General features: G+C 38.8%; 1 protein-coding gene across 2 annotated transcripts in view; it reads right to left on the bottom strand.

Annotated features, from left to right (window-relative positions):
• HECW2 (HECT, C2 and WW domain containing E3 ubiquitin protein ligase 2) overlaps positions 1-18,153 on the bottom strand; it is a 2,117,141-nt gene that overhangs the window by 330,655 nt on the left and 1,768,333 nt on the right. For both annotated transcript variants that reach the window (XM_044060621.1, XM_044060622.1), the window contains 4 exons: positions 11,355-11,468; positions 10,935-11,087; positions 10,245-10,343; positions 1,408-1,537 (listed from right to left, as the gene is read on the bottom strand). In XM_044060621.1, coding sequence (XP_043916556.1) covers positions 1,408-1,537; positions 10,245-10,343; positions 10,935-11,087; positions 11,355-11,468 — 496 coding nt within the window. The remainder of the gene's footprint in view (positions 1-1,407; positions 1,538-10,244; positions 10,344-10,934; positions 11,088-11,354; positions 11,469-18,153) is intronic.

Here is an 18,153-nt window from a genome sequence, read left to right as displayed (position 1 = left end):
AGCTTTTCTCCCTGGGCCTCCACTGAAAATGGGCACTTTCTGAGACAGTCAAAATTTCCCAGTACACAAATGTCAAATAAATAAAATAAATGATCCTGTTAATTGAATGTGAAAGAATAAAAACAAAAAAGGTTAGGTATGAAAATGTAAAGTGAATTAAATGTCTTGAAATGACATTAACGAATGACTATTAAGGAAGGAGGAAAAAGTGGGAAAAGATTAAGTTTAAATCAAAAGAAAGAAGCTGAAGGACAGAGAGCAGGCATATCAGATATGTGAAGTAGTTTTTGTGAAAGCTGTGAGAAGGTATGGTGGTGTTTGAAGGTAAAGCAGAGTTTGAATAAAAAATGGATTCATATGATATCAGAAGACCTGAACCCTGCCAATAATAAGCACGGAAAATATTCAGTGAAAGAAGAAGGGGGAATTCCAAGGGCATATGAAGGAGTAGATTAAGGGGGAAAAAAAGGAAAATATGGATGATTTATAGGTCTGATGATGAAGCAAGAAGAAAAAATTGCACAAGGAGGGTAGGAATTGACCAAGCTTGGAAAAGGATGTAACATCTAAAGGAGCAGCTGACAGAGAAAGACTTGCAGGTGACATTTACAACAGTGAATTAATTAGAGTCCTCAGACAAAAAATATGGAGAGTACATAAGGCTTTTGAAAACTAAAATTGAAACATTCAGAGGTGGAAGCAAAGCACACCCTTCCCTCAGCCTCCAGCACTGGGAGTTGTGGCCTTGGCACCATCTAAGTAAAATGCAGTATGAGGTCACTGCATCTCAAGGAAAGTGACTAATCTTCAAGTGCAGTGGCCTTGGAGTGGACAGATACACATACACATGCAAACGCACTGTGAAAAAAACATACACTTTCATGTAGTGACATATACACAACCGCCCTTTTCCACATTAATAATTCCAACAACATACTGTTTTCTTTCCATTAGAGGCACTCTTCCCGAATGGACTGTATGCTACCATGGGTGTCATATATAATGGCTTCCCCTGACACTCTCCAGTATTCTGTTACAATATTTTGTATGAATTACCACTGATGTTACAATAGGACAATGGTTGGTAAAGGAACAGCTAAAATGGATGAGAGAGATATCACTTCTAACAACATAAAAAAGGCAACTCTAAAATAAAAAGCCTGCTTCTTAAACTGGCTGACACTGAATGTGCAAATCTGACCATAAAACTCTCTTAAGGGCAATGTGAAAAACATTCCCTCTGCGGTACTGTTATCCCAGAATACGAAAATTCAACTTACTGTAACCATACTTTTCAGAAAGCATAAATAACCAGTAACCTAGATGACTCATTTGTGCATTCTCTAAAATATTGTCTTCTCCAATACTCAGTGATAATAATAATAATTTAAAAATATTGCACTTTACCTGCCCAAAGACCTCTTCATTGACAGTGAATGTCAGATCTAAAATATCGCTGATATCATTGTCCTTCATCCACTGAAGACTCTGGTGGAATTCTTCATCAAGGTATTCCAAGTCACTCAGATCACAAAGTCTACAAAATGAAAATATGAAGTGCCAATCACATACCTGGTCGTTGTATTCTTAACATATGCAACTGCAAATATATGCAAAATTCTGCCTGTGGGGTGCTAAGAAGAACTATTATGCTGTCTCCTTCCTAAATGAGGTTCTAAGAAATAGCTACAATGCTTTAATGCATAGTAAGGGAGAGACACTGGTGAGGCTGAGAACCACCCTGGGCTTGTCCCAGCAGCATGTTACCCATATTTGTGTGTTTTCAAGACTCATGGCATGCCACTAATTAAGTTCTTTTTAGACAGAACTCTTCAAATGTCAGGCTATAAAAAAAATCAGTTAAAAAAAAAATAACAATTTTGCAAGCATCCTGACCCCCTTGTATCCCCAAGATGGGAGGCAGGTTTTGTCCTCCAAAACACCTCAGGGTGCACAAACATTGCAGAAATGAAAATACTTTTAATGAGTTTTGCCTCTATGAGTTGAGCATGGAGTTATTTAAAAATTTATTAGCTATCCCGAAGCAAAGTTTGTCCCAAATAAATAACTGGTGTTTCAAAATCATGGACTGAAACTAAATTCAAAAAATGCATTATTGTATTCTCTGTGAAGTCATCAACTCCAGGCAACTATCACAATGGCAATATGCCCCTAAGAGTTGATCTCGTTGCTCATGATTTGAGAACTTATGTGGACAGTGACCTAACTTTTGACCATTATTTGTGCATTATTGTAAGAAAGTCTTATATACTGCACATCTTAAAACAAAGAAATTGTGTGTAGATCTAGGGAAAACATTGTCCCCTATAACTCAGCTGTCATTAGGCCAGTCACTGAATATAAAACACCCTTTGGCATGTATCTGTCCAGACACATGCAAGAAATGGAATGCCCATAGATATACCTTACTAAAAGGATACATCATCATCTTTCGGCTGTTCCCATTAGGGGTCATCACAGCGGTTCATCTGTTTCCATTTCTTCCTGTCCTCTGCATCTTGCTCTGTCACACCAACCACCTGCATGTCCTCTCTCACCACATCCATAAACCTTATCTTAGGCCTTCCTCTTTTCCTGTTACCTGGTAGCTTCATCCTTAGCATCTTTTTCCCAATATACTCAGCATCCCTCCTCAGCACATGTCCAAACCAATGTAATCTTGCCTCTCTGGCTTTGTCTCCAACCTTTCCAACCTGGGCTGACCCTCTAATATACTTATTCATAATCCTGTCCACCCTCGTCACACCCAGTGCAAATCTTAGAATCTTTAACTCTGCCACATCCAGCTCTAACTCCTGCCTTTTTGTCAATGCCACTGTCTCCTACCCATATAACATAGCTGGTCTCACTACCCTCTTGTAGACCTTCCCTTTCACTCTTACTGGTACTCGTCTGTCACAAATCACTCCTGACACTGTTCTCCACCCACTCCATCCTGCCTGTACTCTCTTCTTCACCTCTCTTCCACACTCACCATTACTCTGAACTGTCGATCCCAAGTATTTAAACTCATCCACCTTCGCCACCTCTACTCCCTGCATCCTCACCATTCCTCTATCCTCCCTCTCATTCACACACATATATTCTGTCTTAGTCCTGCTGACCTTCATTCCTCTTCTCTCTAGAGCATATCTCCATCTCTCCAGGGTCTCCTCCACCTGTTCCCTACTCTCACTACAGATCACAATGTCATCTGCAAACATCATAGTCCATGGGGTCTCCTGTCTGATCTTGTCTGTCAACCTGTCCATCACCATTGCAAATAAGAAAGGGCTCAGAGCTGATCCTTAATGTAATCCCATCTCCACCTTAAACGCATCCATCATGCCCACCGCACACCTCACCGCTGTCACACTACCCTGGTACATATCCTGTACCACTCTTACATACTTCTCTGACACTCCCGACTTCCTCATACAATACCACAACTTCTCTCTAGGCACCTTACTAAAAGGATACAAGGTCCAAAAATATTACCTACATGGACCGACTCAAAGCCCTGTCACTATACTTGGTATCCAACAGACTGCTAAGAGGTGACCTGTTTCTGGCATACAAGGCATCCGCTGACCCAATACTGAGGAATTTACTGCACATCAGCAAGTCAAATGGCATCAGAAATACTTGGTCTAGGGATCTAAACCACTTCTGCAACAACAACAGAATGGTTTGGAAGGACAGGTATGTCTCACAGAGGATACCACTGCTCTGGAACAGATTCCCCAGCCATATAAAACAAAGTTCACCCCTGTCCATATTAAAGTCAATCTTGGATCTATGGATGGGAAACAGAAAATGTATCCCAGGACTGCCCCTGTACAGAGGTAGCTCCTAAATACTTTATCCATGCATGTGTCCCCTCAAATTATCTATTGTATAATCCCTGTTATTCTCATTAGGGGAGATATATAATTATCAACCATGGGATGGGTAAGGCCAATCTCTAACCAAATGGGATAGGTTAATTTGAGCAAAAAAATGGAAATTAGCTAAGCTTAAAATGGTCCACAAAGGCAGCTATAGCCTAGCACTTACCCATGAACCTATAAGGACAGCTAGTCTAGTACTTACCTATGAATCTGTTAACCCATTTGCACTGGTCTCATGTTTGTGCAGAATAACAGAGCATCACATCAGTACAATGCAGATGGAATGTGTTGACTGGGAAATGCAAGTGTGCCTCCCCAATATCTCCATCCTTAGCCAAGGCTCCCTGGCATCCCCTCCATCAATTACACTTCATGAAGAAAGTGCACTCAGAGCTTTGCAATGATAATAAGCCAGAAGCAGAGGACCTTAGGACAGAGAGAGGCTGGCAAGTGATTAGGTGCTCAGGCAGAATGGGGTAATGTGGGGATACAAACGCAGTAAAATAAACTGACATAAAAAGCAACCCTAAGGAAAAGTCCATTATTGGTAAACTGTAGTAAACAAGACTGCTTACATTACGTGACCTTAACAAAAACACATTCTAGTAATTTATAACTATTAGCTGGGTATCAGGCATGATACTTCAGAAAATGAGACTTCTGTTCAATTCACTACACACATCTTTATTTTTTTTCTGAAAACAGAACATAAAATTGGCAGACAGCTTTGATCTTTGACTTTTACAGAAACAGTAGACAGTACATGGCACAACTTCATTTTAAATGGGCATATGGTTAGCAGCCATTGTTTTTTATAATTTATACCACTTTTACAAAGTAGCTTTAATGACATCCTTTTTGAAGTTTATTCATCTTTTATGCATAAGCTATCATTTATTCCTTCATTTTTATGATGTGCTTTATTCAAGTCTAGGTCTCAGAGGAGCTAGAACCTCTTCAAGCACACAGTGGGTATAAGGCAGGAACCAAACTTAGATAGGCTGCCAGCCCCATCATAGGACACAGACACCAATGAATTTATGTGCAATATGGAATATTGATTGCCAGTTCAGTTACTCACATGACTACTTGATGTAACATGAGACCGGAGATCCCAGAAAAAAAAAAACTAGGCAGACAGACAGAAGGAGGACATAATAATCCTGCAAAGAAGTCATCCTAGTAAGAAAAGAATCAATGAACCAAGAAGTTATAACCTGTATTGTGACTGACTCTTTCTCATTTAGCTCTGTTGATTTTATTTCTGTTGTAAGATTTTCCATGATTATTTCATGTTTCATTACAAGTATACCTCTCAACTGTCCACATTTTTGCCTCGCATCTTTGGTCTGTTCCTAACAAAATCTGTGGTTTTCTGACAAATCACTCAACACTAATGTCACTATATAATGACGTAAATGTGAGTTTCATACTTCATATCCTTCAGAAAATGAATGCTATTGCAAAACCTGTCACTCTAGCAACTTTCTAAGTTTTTAGGAGCAGTGTTTGAAAGCTGAAGATTTCCACATCACAGTAAGCCTAAGCGATTCAGAGACTACTATCCCACTACTGTTTCCCACTTGAGCTGGCCTTAGTGCAGAGAGTGGTTTCAGTGGCTACGTCTTATCCACACATTTAGGCCAAGTACTGTACAGGAAGGGAAAAAAGTATAGAGGTGTCAATCTTCATCCAGAAAAGCCTTGTATCGAGGCTGATAAAGCAGCATGATGCATTAAAGCTTCTTCATGTCCAAATAACCATCAGGAAGTTATCATACCATATATATTAGCTAGCTATAGAATGTTCCTATATCCTGAGAAAGCCACAATGGCTACATACAGGAACTGAAATCAGTCAGTATCAAACCTGGTATCATTTTCTTAGGTAATAAAACCATCTAGCAATGCTGGGGACTACTGCACAAGCACATAGATTCCTGGACTTTGTCAATACAAATGCCATGGAACAATTAGTCAGAGTACCCACTAGAAGGAATAACATCTTGGATATTGTCCTTACTAATACGGGGACATCTTGCACCATCCCTTGTATATCTTCATCACTTGTTAGATCTGAACATAAAGCAGTCTCCTTTGAAATAAAACTGAAACCAGAGAACCCTTCCACCCAAGGTACCTTTAGAAATTTCTTGCAAACTACATACTCCTAAGTGGTACATTGACGAGCTGCAAACCCCCACCAAACCCAGTTAACTCCACTGAATTCACAGAAATGTACACCACCACTACCACACTATACCAAGCAATAAATAGCTGCACAGATGCGGCTGTACTCTTTAGGAACAAGAGCAGGGCAAACCTCAGAAACAAACCCACATAGTGGAAACATGAAATCAACAAACTTTACAATAACAGGAAGAGAAGTTTTACCAAAAGTAATACAAGTAATCCCCAGAATGATAAAGTCCTCATCAATGAAATAAACAACTAAATAAAATCCATCAAAGCCAAGTCTGAAGTTAAAATAGCTATCCAAGACAAAGACAATCACAAGGTCTTATTTAGTTATGTTCATAATCTCGAAGCAAAATCCAGAAATAAACTGAGCCAGTTGTGAATGATGTTAACTACTCTAAGGCTGAAGATATAGGTAACCTACTGGCCAATAAGTTCAACTCAAACTTTATCCCTGTCTCCCCTCTGTCTATCCCATAAGATATATTTGAAAATGACTCGCCTCCAACTATCACAGGAGACCAAGCCCTAAAAGTGCTACCAAAAGCAAAAAAATACTGCATCAATGTGTCCTGACAATATCCCTGGATAAACCTTAAACAGCATCAAGCATGACTTAGACATGCCCCCCCTCCTCTAACAGCAACACAATTTAATGTCAGCCTCATCTCCATACAAGCGAATAGAGAACAGCTACAGTCATTTCCTTGCATACTTACATGGAAACTTCTTTTTGAATTTATGTTCAAACAATTGTTGTATAATATTTTGTAGTGCGATCCTGGAGTTACTATATATAGTTGGGGGGTGGCACAGCCCCTCACACTGGGTACAATTAGAGTACATATTGTCTTCTGGAAGAGTTAGTCGCTGGTGTTGTAACTATGCATGTCTATTGTTTAAAATGTATTGTTTTGAAGTTTTTGGTAAAATACAATATAAAACAAATAAGGTGGAGGGCTACACCCCACACCCTCCCTAACTATATATATATATATATATATATATATATATATATATATATATATATATTAACTCCAGGATCGCACTACAGTGGGGAAAAGGGCATATACCTTTTACTTGCCTTACAGTACTCTGCACAGTGCCATATATACTAACTGCAGTTCAGTGAAATGAGTTTTCAGTAATTTGTCTTTTCAGCAATGTGGTCGGGGTGAAATGAAATTCAGTGAAATGAGATTCAACGAAACAAAGTAGAACCCATATATATATATATATATATATATATATATATATATATATATATATATATATATATATATATATATATATATATATATATATATATGGTTTACTGCTGAAAGGTTGATTAGTGTTATATTGATTAATGTTATGGCAGAAAAATACTGTTGTTTTTGAAAAACATGAAAGAGCAGAATGTAGAAAATGGTTTGCCCGATTAAGTGTAGTCATTATTTTTGACATTTCCCTCTTCCAGCCATGGCAGTTAGCTCACCTCTACTATTTTGCAGGGGGGCTGTTCCCTTCTGCACCCCCACACCCCCTGCACATCAAATATACTAACTCCGAGATCATACTACAGTGAGGAAATGGGCTACTTCCCTGTTCCTCACTGAAGGGCGACCTCCCTCCACAGTTTCGGCATGTCATTTATGAAAAGGTCGAGTGCACCATGCAACTGGACTAACCTTGGTCGACCTCTTTTGGTTTGATTTCCTGCCCCTTGAAAATTGTGATTTCACACATTCGACTTCCTGCAATTCGGCTAAGTCATAGTAATATATATATATATATATATATATATATATATATATATATATATATATATATTTTGCAGGGCACTTCTTCAGATTATATATAATCACAGATAGTTGGCCTTTATACAAATACATTCTTGTTCAATGCAAATTATGCACTATTTTGAATGATTACATTATCCAATTAATGAAGCTGGAACCATACCTCTAAACTGTGCAGATTTTTGCTTCAAATTTTTGGTCTGCTTCTCATAAAATTTGTAACTTTCTGGATTTTTGTGGCAAACCAGTGATGACTGAATTCACTAAATAATGACAGGCATTTGAGTTTCAAACTTCTTATCCTTCAGAAAAATGTGTGGTAACACAAGATCTTCCATTCTAGCATTTTTCTAAGTTTATAAGGGCAGTATTTAAAATTTTCCCCTATTTTTGGGGCTTTGTTCCCCCATTACTTTTGGCTTTGTCCAGATTTATTGTGCCAAGAGGTTCAGAGCTATGGCTGGAAAATATGCTATTAACCAAGGATCATTTTCAAAAAAAGTGCAGTCCTATGTAGCGGGCTTCAAATGTTGCACAATGGTTGAATAACAAATGTCTTTAAAGCAGAGAGGAGAGCAACGCGATCCAAGTACTATGTAGATGAGAACTGCCAATTAAAGTCATCAGGAAGGGGGTGCATTGGCACTGCAGAGTCTGGGAAGAAATGTATCTAACCTAATTTTGACATTAGTTAGTAATTTATATTTTGTATGGAAATGATACTCAGGGAAGAAACAGAAATGACTGAGAACATAGAAAGTGCAACTGAAAAAAAATGTAAACTGCAGCTAGATAATAGAGTTGTAAAAGAGTCTCAGAAAGCTCTGACAATTCTACAGTGTCCATACAGATGTCCAAAAGATGAAAAATTAATGATGGCTCAGAACAGTTTGTTATCTACATATTGGTTTACAACAGCTATAGAAAAAGTCAGAGATACCAACAAAGGCAGCCTATGCAATACAGAACTGGAAACAGTTGCGTAACTCATTGCTTGTTGCTCAATACTGGCTGAGAGTCGGTATACTGAAGGACACAACACTGTACCAAGACTGCTGCATTTAGAATTATAGAAACGTTACAATTTTCAAGTAGGTGAAATAGGATGCAGGAAGCACAAACATGCTGTTTTTGTGCTTTTTTGTTTCATTTGATGGTTTGCAACAACGTCTTTTTTATTCAACTAGATCTGCAGATAATCATCTACTTATTTAACCATAGATGCTCACCAAGACCATTTTACACATTTTACACAACACTAATTTGACTTCTCTATGGCATCTGTTTTTCATTTAATTCATGCAGTCATTATTTTTGAAGTCCAGCGCTCTCCATTCAGTACATCAGCTACATTTCTGTAGATACTACCAGTTTGTCTTCTATATATGGTCATACGGTTTGATCCCCAAATCCCTGGATTCATGTTAATAAGTTGAATCCACTTTACTCAAAAGTGGATCTGACTAAAATTAAAATAACTATGCTGTAACCACTCTCGGTGTAATTTGGAAGTAATCTTTTTGTTGAAGGCCAAACCCCTTACAACCCCCAGTGTTGTGCACACCCCGTACTCCAGAACTTAAATACACCTACTTATAAGTTGCACAACAGTGGAGAAAAGAGAAAATACTATTGTCAAAAGTGGTTTGGGCACAATTTCTTTGAATGAATCCACATTCAATTAAAGTGGATTTGACCAAGTGACAAGCTCCCAAATCTCCCTTTCCTCTGAATTTTGCTTAAAGTAGCTTTTTGATATTATTACCGGTTTACAGACAGATGATGCACTTTTGTCTATTAGGGATTTTACGCAGCTGGTCATGAATGCTGCCCCCTTCCTGTGCCCTAATTGATTCTCCAGAGTTAATTTTAAAGATACATGTTGTGAGGTAGCACATAGACTTTGTAATGCCAGATATCCACTTTAGCATACAATGTTGATTAATCAATTACAGGAGTAATGTGGTACCTTCAAATGCCCTGGGTGCGAGTCCATGAATTCCCACATATGCAATGTGTGTGTATGTGTGTGTGTGTGTGTGTGTGTGTGTGTGTGTGTGTGTGTGTGTGTGTGACACTCTGGTTAAAGCAAATTACGTCTTTATTTTCTACTACCTCTAGAAATGAGCTTCAAATTGAGTGCATCTTTTATGGCTGGACAAGTACAAACTTACACTAGAATCTATGACAACTACATAAACATAACAGACAGTAAACACAACTGCAGATTAAGAAAAAAATACTTCTTCCAGTTTAAAAGGATTATGGCTTAAGGCACTGTACTTTTTTAATCATATGAATGACTACTGTGCAAAGATTCTGAGCATTCTGAAAGCATTTATTTTTCAGTCTTACAAGAAGTTGCCAATACTCACATTCTGAGCAAGCCCTTATAAAATGGTCGTGTGAAGAAAGCATCTAACAAATACTGATGAATTAGGGCCAGTCCAAGAATCCGACCACTGAAGCGGAACCTGAAAAGAACAGAAACAAAACTGTTGAGTATAACAGGTAGGAACTTTGAAAAGCTCTGTAGGACAATCTGGTTTCATTTAATGGCCAAAAACATATATTACAGAGTGACAACATAAGGTTTGTATTCAGGTCATGCCCAATGATGGTACACAGTAATGTCAGACATGCTTTTATAGTAACTGCCATCAATTTACAACAGATGAGCAAGGGGCAAACAACTAGAAGGCAGGATGATAGTGATTTAGAGGACCTATGCGAAAGTATTTTTTTATTGGGAGGATAAAAAGGGCAATCTTTTCTGAAGAAATTGTGAAGTCAAAAATAAAAATCAGTTTAAAAATGAGTGGGACAGGCATGAAAGAGAAGAAATACTGACAATCTAGGATTTTCAGCTTATACATTATCTAGAGACATGAGAAGTCTGTATGCCCAAGACACTTTTAACTACCATCAAATTGCAGTTGTGTGTTACCCCAACACTGTGCCACTTTTCCAAAGTACACAATTTAAGAGCCTTGACAGTACTCAGACAATATCTTAATCTTACAAACTTAAAATCTCAAAAGGTCAGTCAATACAAATATTCTTACCAGTCATGATGGTTGTCTACGAACGCTGACATGGGGCTGATCTGCACTGTGTAGGTGTCATTTGCTGAATATTCAAACAGACCATAATAAGGGTTGAAAAGCTCTCTGGAGACTAGGAAGAAAAATTCTCTTGAAGGCCCACTATAATCCAACCTATGGGTGAAGTTAAACCCCATCAGTTCACTGGCATAAACTACTTCCATTGTAACATTGAAACTATTTTTATTGCAACATTGAAACTGTTTTTGTAACATTGAGTCTTCTAAATTTCTGACTTTTGGCAAGGATATAAAACTTGCCAGCCATATTAGCTAACAGGACATGAGACAGAACTAAAATGAAAAACGCATCTTCACATCTCTCAGCAAGCAGAATAAAAATGCCTTGATATGATCTGTGTGAGTTTCTTTGTTTACTTACCCTTCCTCCCCAACAAAGGTGACATAGAGTTTACTTCTCTGTAGGTCTTTTCTTGAATACCCCATGATCTGGTTGAAGGCATCTTCTAACAAATGATCTCTTCTTATTATTAACCTGCATGAAAGAAACATTAGGAATCTCAGTACTCCCATGAAAAAGCAGAAAAACACATTCATGATAGTAAAGAATGGCTACAAAGGAGTGAACATTGGACCACATCTAAGTGGTGTGCTCAAGATCACACAGTAGGAAAGTGAGGACTGAGGGAATCGAGCCCTGTACCCCAGGAACTACTGGGCATTGCCTCAACCCTCTGTACCAACCATCAGATTCATATACATATGAATTTCCTTGGACTGATCTTTTTAAAGCTCAATGTTCAGTATGACTCAGCTCTGTAGCTGCTTCCAAATTCTGTGCCTCACAGACACTGTACATCTGTCCTTTTTAAAAGAATCAAAGGCCTGCAGCAGAGGTTATAAGCACATTGACATTGTTGGCCAGCAACCAAAGAGAAGTTTAACATTGCTAGTAATCAGAGATGACCACCATAGTACCAGTAGTTGGCTCATAATGATCAGTAATGTGGGTCAGAGATTAAAGTTTCTGCTTCACAACTCCAGGATCCAAGAATCAGTTCTGACCACCAGTCACTGTATGTGAAGTCTGCATGTCTATTTCATGTCTGTCTGGGTTTCTCTGAGTACTCATGTATCCTCCCACCTCACACAACATGCTCATTGACAGGTTGCTCTAAAATGCCTCTGCTTATTACATCTGCTCATCCCCTCATGGTCAGTTTGTGGTTAGAAGGGATCTAGAAAGGATTAACTGCCTTAGTTAATTAAATAAATAGAATAAAGTAACATCTACACTAACCAGTGTTGACATCCAATCAAAAATGTTAAGTGCAATTCCACTCTCCCTTTCTGTTTTCTGAAACAGACAAGTGAAAAGTAATGACCAGACGGTGACTAAGAAATAAGTCAACAGGCTGCACTTGGAGAGAAGACACAAGAGATATAGCTTAAGGTCAACACTGAGCACCATCTGCAAATGGTTTGGGGGTGTGACAGGGAGTAAGAGACCTCCCTAGGCTATAGAGAAGGCTCACTTCTGAGGAACAGGTACATATGCACCTGCCCAGTAAGATAATTTCTGAAATACAGGTGCACAGTGACTATGCTCCCAGCAATATATTGCAGTCCCAAAATACTAAACCATGCTGAGGGAAAAATAAGTTTGGCTAAATCTGCATTTTGCCCTTTTTACATATCTGTTGTTATACGTTCAGTCATAAGCTAAAGCTAAAAACAACTCTACAATATGCAGAATTTGGTTGATTTTTGTTTTTGAGTCAACTTTACATCTTTTTCTGTTGAAGGACATCTCTGCTTTCACTGGAAAATAGCAGAACAGTGGAAGCAGAAATATGGAATATTACAGTTCTCAAGAAAATAAGGGAGGACCTTCTACAAACCCAGGCAATTACACATCCATGCATTTGACCAGCCTCAAAGCCTTATCATGGAATTAACCAATCATGACACAGGGAAACTCAAACACTAGACCAGTCTCAGTTTGGATTTGTCAAGGGTAGGTCATGCTTACTCAACTTGGAGTTGTTTTTTTTTTAAAAAGTCATGAATGAACGTAAAACAGTACACACCACATACCTTGACCTGACCAAAACTTTTGATACCATTCCCCACTCGGGCATAGTAGAAAAGCTAAATAAACCCCTATGTCACCTGGTGAATTGCCTAATGGTTCACAGATAAGACACAGTAAATCAAAATAAGGGAATTTAACTCCACAAAGAGACCAGTTGCCAATGGAATGCCTTAGGGTTCTGTGTTGGGACTTCTCATGTTTGGCATCTACTTTTCTGAAGTAAAAGCCAATGCCAAAGGGCTCTGGTTGACTAAGTTTGCAGATGAATGCAATCTAGGAGCAGTCACTGAATCATCAAATGACTTAGCCATACTGCAGGAATGTTTGTCCCAAATAAATAACTGGTGACAAAATGGGCTGAATCTACTGCACACTTTGGGAATTCAACTACAACAGGAAACTAACACATTGACAATATGCCCCTAAGAGTTGAACCAGTTGTTTGGGATTTGAGAACATATGTGGACAGTGACCTAACCTTTGGCCAGCATGTGTCCATTGTTATAAGAAAGTCCTTCCATATTACACACCTTATAAATAAAAGGGAATGTGCCTGTATTCTAGGGATGTCATTCTTCCCCTTTACTCAGCCCTCATTAGACCAATAATTGAGAAGAATTCCTCCTTTGGCGTGTATCTGTCCAGACACATGCAATAACTGGAACACCCACAGACATACCTTATTAAAAGAGTACAAGGCCTAAACAACATATCTTACATAAACTGACTCAAAGGCCTATGATTATACTCTGTATCCTATAGACTGCTAAGAGGTGACTTTTGTCTGGCATAAAGGCATCCTCTGACCCAGTACTGATAGAGTTAGTGCACATCACCAAGTCAAATTTCATTAGAAATACTCAGTCTAAACCTCTTCTGCAACATCAACAGAATGGTTTGGAGGCACAAGGAATATCTCACACAGGACACTGCTGCTCTGGAACTGACTCCTCGTCCATGTAAAACAAACTTTATCTCTGTCCATATTCAAATGCAACTTGGAACTATGGATAGGAAACAAGAAATTTACCTCAAGACTGCCCCTGTACCTCTAGTGGACAGAGGAATCTCCTAAATGTTTCATCCCATACATGGGTCATCTCAAATAATCCATGTGTGATCCCAGTTATTCTAATTAGGAGTAATATATAATTATTGACCATGGGATGGGTAAGGCCAACATCTAACCAAATGGGACAGGTTAGTTTGAGCACCGAAGGGGAAACTGGCTAGGCTTGAAATGGCCCACAAGGGCAGCTAGCCTAGTACTTACCTAGAAACCCATGAACCTAAATGTTCTTCTTTCCCTTTGTAGTTGTTATGCCCAGTGCAGCAGACTTGTTTCAGATACGTGTGAGTCTCGCCAATCTGCAGCAGGAGGAGAAGGCTAGCTTTCACATGGAAGCAGTTCTCTTCCTTATGCAAATCTCACAATTGCTATGATTTATGCATAGCACAATGATTTTAGCCCTCAAATTTAGCCTACCTCCTCTTAGATTTACTGATGTTCCCCACAAAGTCAGACATGCTTGTGTGTACATTTTCCTTGGTTTTCATTAATGCCTACCCTAAGTGTACACCATTCTGAGTGAACAGAGAATGCAAACATAACTCACACCTTCTTCCTGCTAATTTTAGTTTTCCTATTAGTTTTCTTGCAGCTTTAACTACTGAGGGAGATTCATAAAGGTTACCACAAATTGTAGACTACATATACACTTACTATAATCTTTCTGAGTGATTAGAAAGCACAAAAAATGTGGTAGGGACGTTCTTGAATACAGAACATGTACACAGTATAGGTGTTACTGAATCTGGCCCTATTTATTTACTGGCACTTATTTACTGGGAAAGTCCAGCTGGGCAACAAGCTCCGACATATTACATGAAAACAAAACAGTACAGCATAGCAGATTTTGATAGGGACTGTCATTCATACAATACAATATAAAATAAAAGAACAGTAAAGGTTGGCATTTTTACCAAGTATAATACAATATAGTGCAGAAGTAACCAATGAAACAGTAAGATTGTCTAGTGAGAGAACTAAAGCTTAATTTGTTTAAATTACAGGAGGTAGAGAGAGCGGGAATCAAACATGAGTTCAGTCGGGAAAATACATGAATTTAAATGAGATAAAATGTGGTTAGTTAAGAAAAACATTACTAAGACGTTTACAAAGAGTGTCAAATGAGACAGCGAGTACAAACTAGTTAGTAAAGAAAGGAGTATATGTGTACAAGAGAATAGAAAGTATAAATAAAGTTAAGAGAAAGACATTTACAAATTACAAATGGGTACTGAGGGTATGTATTTTGACAGCATAGCAGGTGAATACAATTTTCAGTAATGGAGCACGAGATTGTATTACGGTAAGAGAGAGGGGAAGTCAGTCATAAAAATGAAAATGATTATAGCTAGAGGATGTGAAGGGAGAGGATGGCTGCAAAAATGGGGCGAGACATAAAACTGTGGTTAGAAGATAAAAGTGGGATTACAGGATGGGAGCAGCCCAGCGTGGAGCCACAGCAGAACCAGGAATTAGTCAGGAATATTTTTAAATAAGTTTTGAATATGTGGAGGTTGGGTGATAACTGGATTAGGGACCTGATAGGGAACAAGTTCTAGGTTTTTATGCACTTTGCTACTGGAACATACCTTATTAGATAAATTAACTAAGCTTACACAAAAATCCCATATCACTAACTACATAGGGTCTCATATACAAAGATCTCTTGTGAAAAATAAAGTGTTCCTCTTTCTGATCTTCTGCTATGACTTTTAAAGGCTGGTGCTATGACTTGATGTTCAGAGTCTGAAAGGTATGTCTTTATGTAGGAGTAGGATGGATGTCCCTGATTCTGAGCTGTAATCTGAAATTTTTTTCAAACATCTATTTTGACATTCCCTTCACATAAGTATCCAAAAAATACATGTATGTGCAAAAAAAAAAAAGACTGGCATTTTTGTTTTAATAGGGATTATTCCCAGCTGTTATCATAACAGACACATCTTGTATCACTGATAGTTTATCGCTATGAGTTTGAGGATAAAATGTCATGTTCTTCCTATGTCATGTTCTTCCTGGCCAGTTTTATTACTATTATTTAAAGGTTAGAATGTTGTTCCTCACATCCATTTATTATTCTGGAAAGGATTACTTTGACATCCATTCGGTTCAGCTGTGCTATGTGTTCTGCATTTCTTTTGGCATGAAAGAAAATAATTTATTCACACAGCAGAGACTAAAGCCCCAATGAATCAATGGGGATTCCTAAGAATAAGAACCCTGCTTTTAATACTTTAATTAATGTATGTATAACTTATCTGGGTTTCCACTGAAAAGGATTACTTGCCCAGTTGGACTTTTCTGGTTAACAAATGGAAAATAAATAGTTATCCCACTCCACAAGGGGGATCCACCTTGGATCCTGGGATCTACCACCCCATAAGTCTGATGAGCCTGATCTGCAAGGCCATGGAACGTATTATCATGGAACTTATAAACAAAGACATTGGCAACCTTCAAACACTGGACCCCACCCAGTTTGGGTTCGTGATGGGCCGATCTTGTCTCCTGAACCTGATTGACTTCTTTGAATCAGTCTCCAGAGCTGTGGGTGAAGGCAAGGTAGTCCACACAACCTATCTGGACCTCACCAAGGCCTTTGACACCACCCCCCACTCTGAAATCATAGATAAACTTACTAAGCTGGGCATTAATCCCTACGTCACTCAATGGGTTGCCAACTGGCTTACTGACAGAACCCACACTGTAAAAGTAGCTGACTCGAAACCCAGCTCCAGACAAGTTGCAAGTGGAGTACCTCAGGGTTCAGTCCTGGGACCGCTCTTGTTTGGCATCTACTTCTCTGAAGTACAGGCCAACACTAAGGGACTCTGGCTAACAAGGTTCACAGATGACTGCAAACTGGGAACCATTACTGAATCCCCAAATGATGTGGATATTCTACAAAAGGATTTTACAGAAACAGATGCTTGGTGCCAGAGCCATGGGCTCAGGCTCAATGCCAAGAAATGTACAGTTATTCCCTTTGGGAAAAAAACATGCACCCATGAATTACCATATAGGTGGCAGTACACTTAGCAATGAAAGTGTGATAAGAGACTTAGGAACACAGGTGGTCAGTGGTCTCACCTTCGATAACCACATCGCCACAACAGGAAATCCTTCTATGTGGCACACCTCATCACTAAGGTCTTTTCATCCATAAAAAAGGAGGTCATTGTCCCACTGTACTCATCACTCATTAGACCATTATAGAATACAAAGCCCCATTTGGTATGTACCTCTCAAGACATCTGCAACAACTGGAAAGGCCGCAGAAATACCTCACTAAAAGAATTACAGGACTAAAGCAGGTACCCTATGCTGACCATCTAAAAAAACTCCAGCTATACTTTGCCGCACATTGTCTACTCAGAGGCGATCTCTGCTTAACATACAAGGCCATGTCAAACCCAGAGCTGTTGGACATTCTAGACTTAAAGAAATCCCAATCCCTCAGAGCCACATGCTCCAGAGATCTAAACCTTGTCATCACAATGAACAAAACATGCTGGAGGGATAGGTTCCTGACCCAGAGACTCCCAAGGCTCTGGAATAAACTGCCCATACATGTCAAGCAGTGTGCCTCTTTGGCCCTCTTCAAAAGGAACCTTGACGATTGGATGGGAGATAGGAAATTTTCCCCGGGGATCACGTCAGTCACCCTGCTAGACAGGGGTCCAGGGAAGTAAATATTGTGGGAAGAAATAGCCAGGGAATTGTTATGGCTAGGCTTGTATAGGCCCTAGGGCTGATAGCCTAGTAACAACCTATGAACCTATTTATATAACCAACAGTAATTACTGCTGCTGTTGGGAGTATGGTTACATATTACAAAACACTTTAAATATCAAGAAATAGCAAGTTTAAGGAATGACAGTGCACACAAGAAAAAGTACATGTAAATCAGTACGCATAACTACTGGTACTAATGATAATGCTATAACAACAACACTGCCAATATCTTTTTTTTTTATTAAAATTTTTTGCCATATGAGAGAACTTATACAATAAGATCATTCATGAGAGACAACTGCATATAAACATGTTCAGAAA

The sequence above is a fragment of the Protopterus annectens genome, chromosome 2.part0, assembly GCF_019279795.1.
Source record: "Protopterus annectens isolate FY-2018-M chromosome 2.part0, PAN1.0, whole genome shotgun sequence".
Classification (NCBI taxonomy): Eukaryota; Metazoa; Chordata; order Ceratodontiformes; family Protopteridae; genus Protopterus; species Protopterus annectens.
The sequence above is the reverse complement of the archived record's forward strand: the minus strand, read 5'-3'. Positions and strand labels throughout refer to the sequence as shown.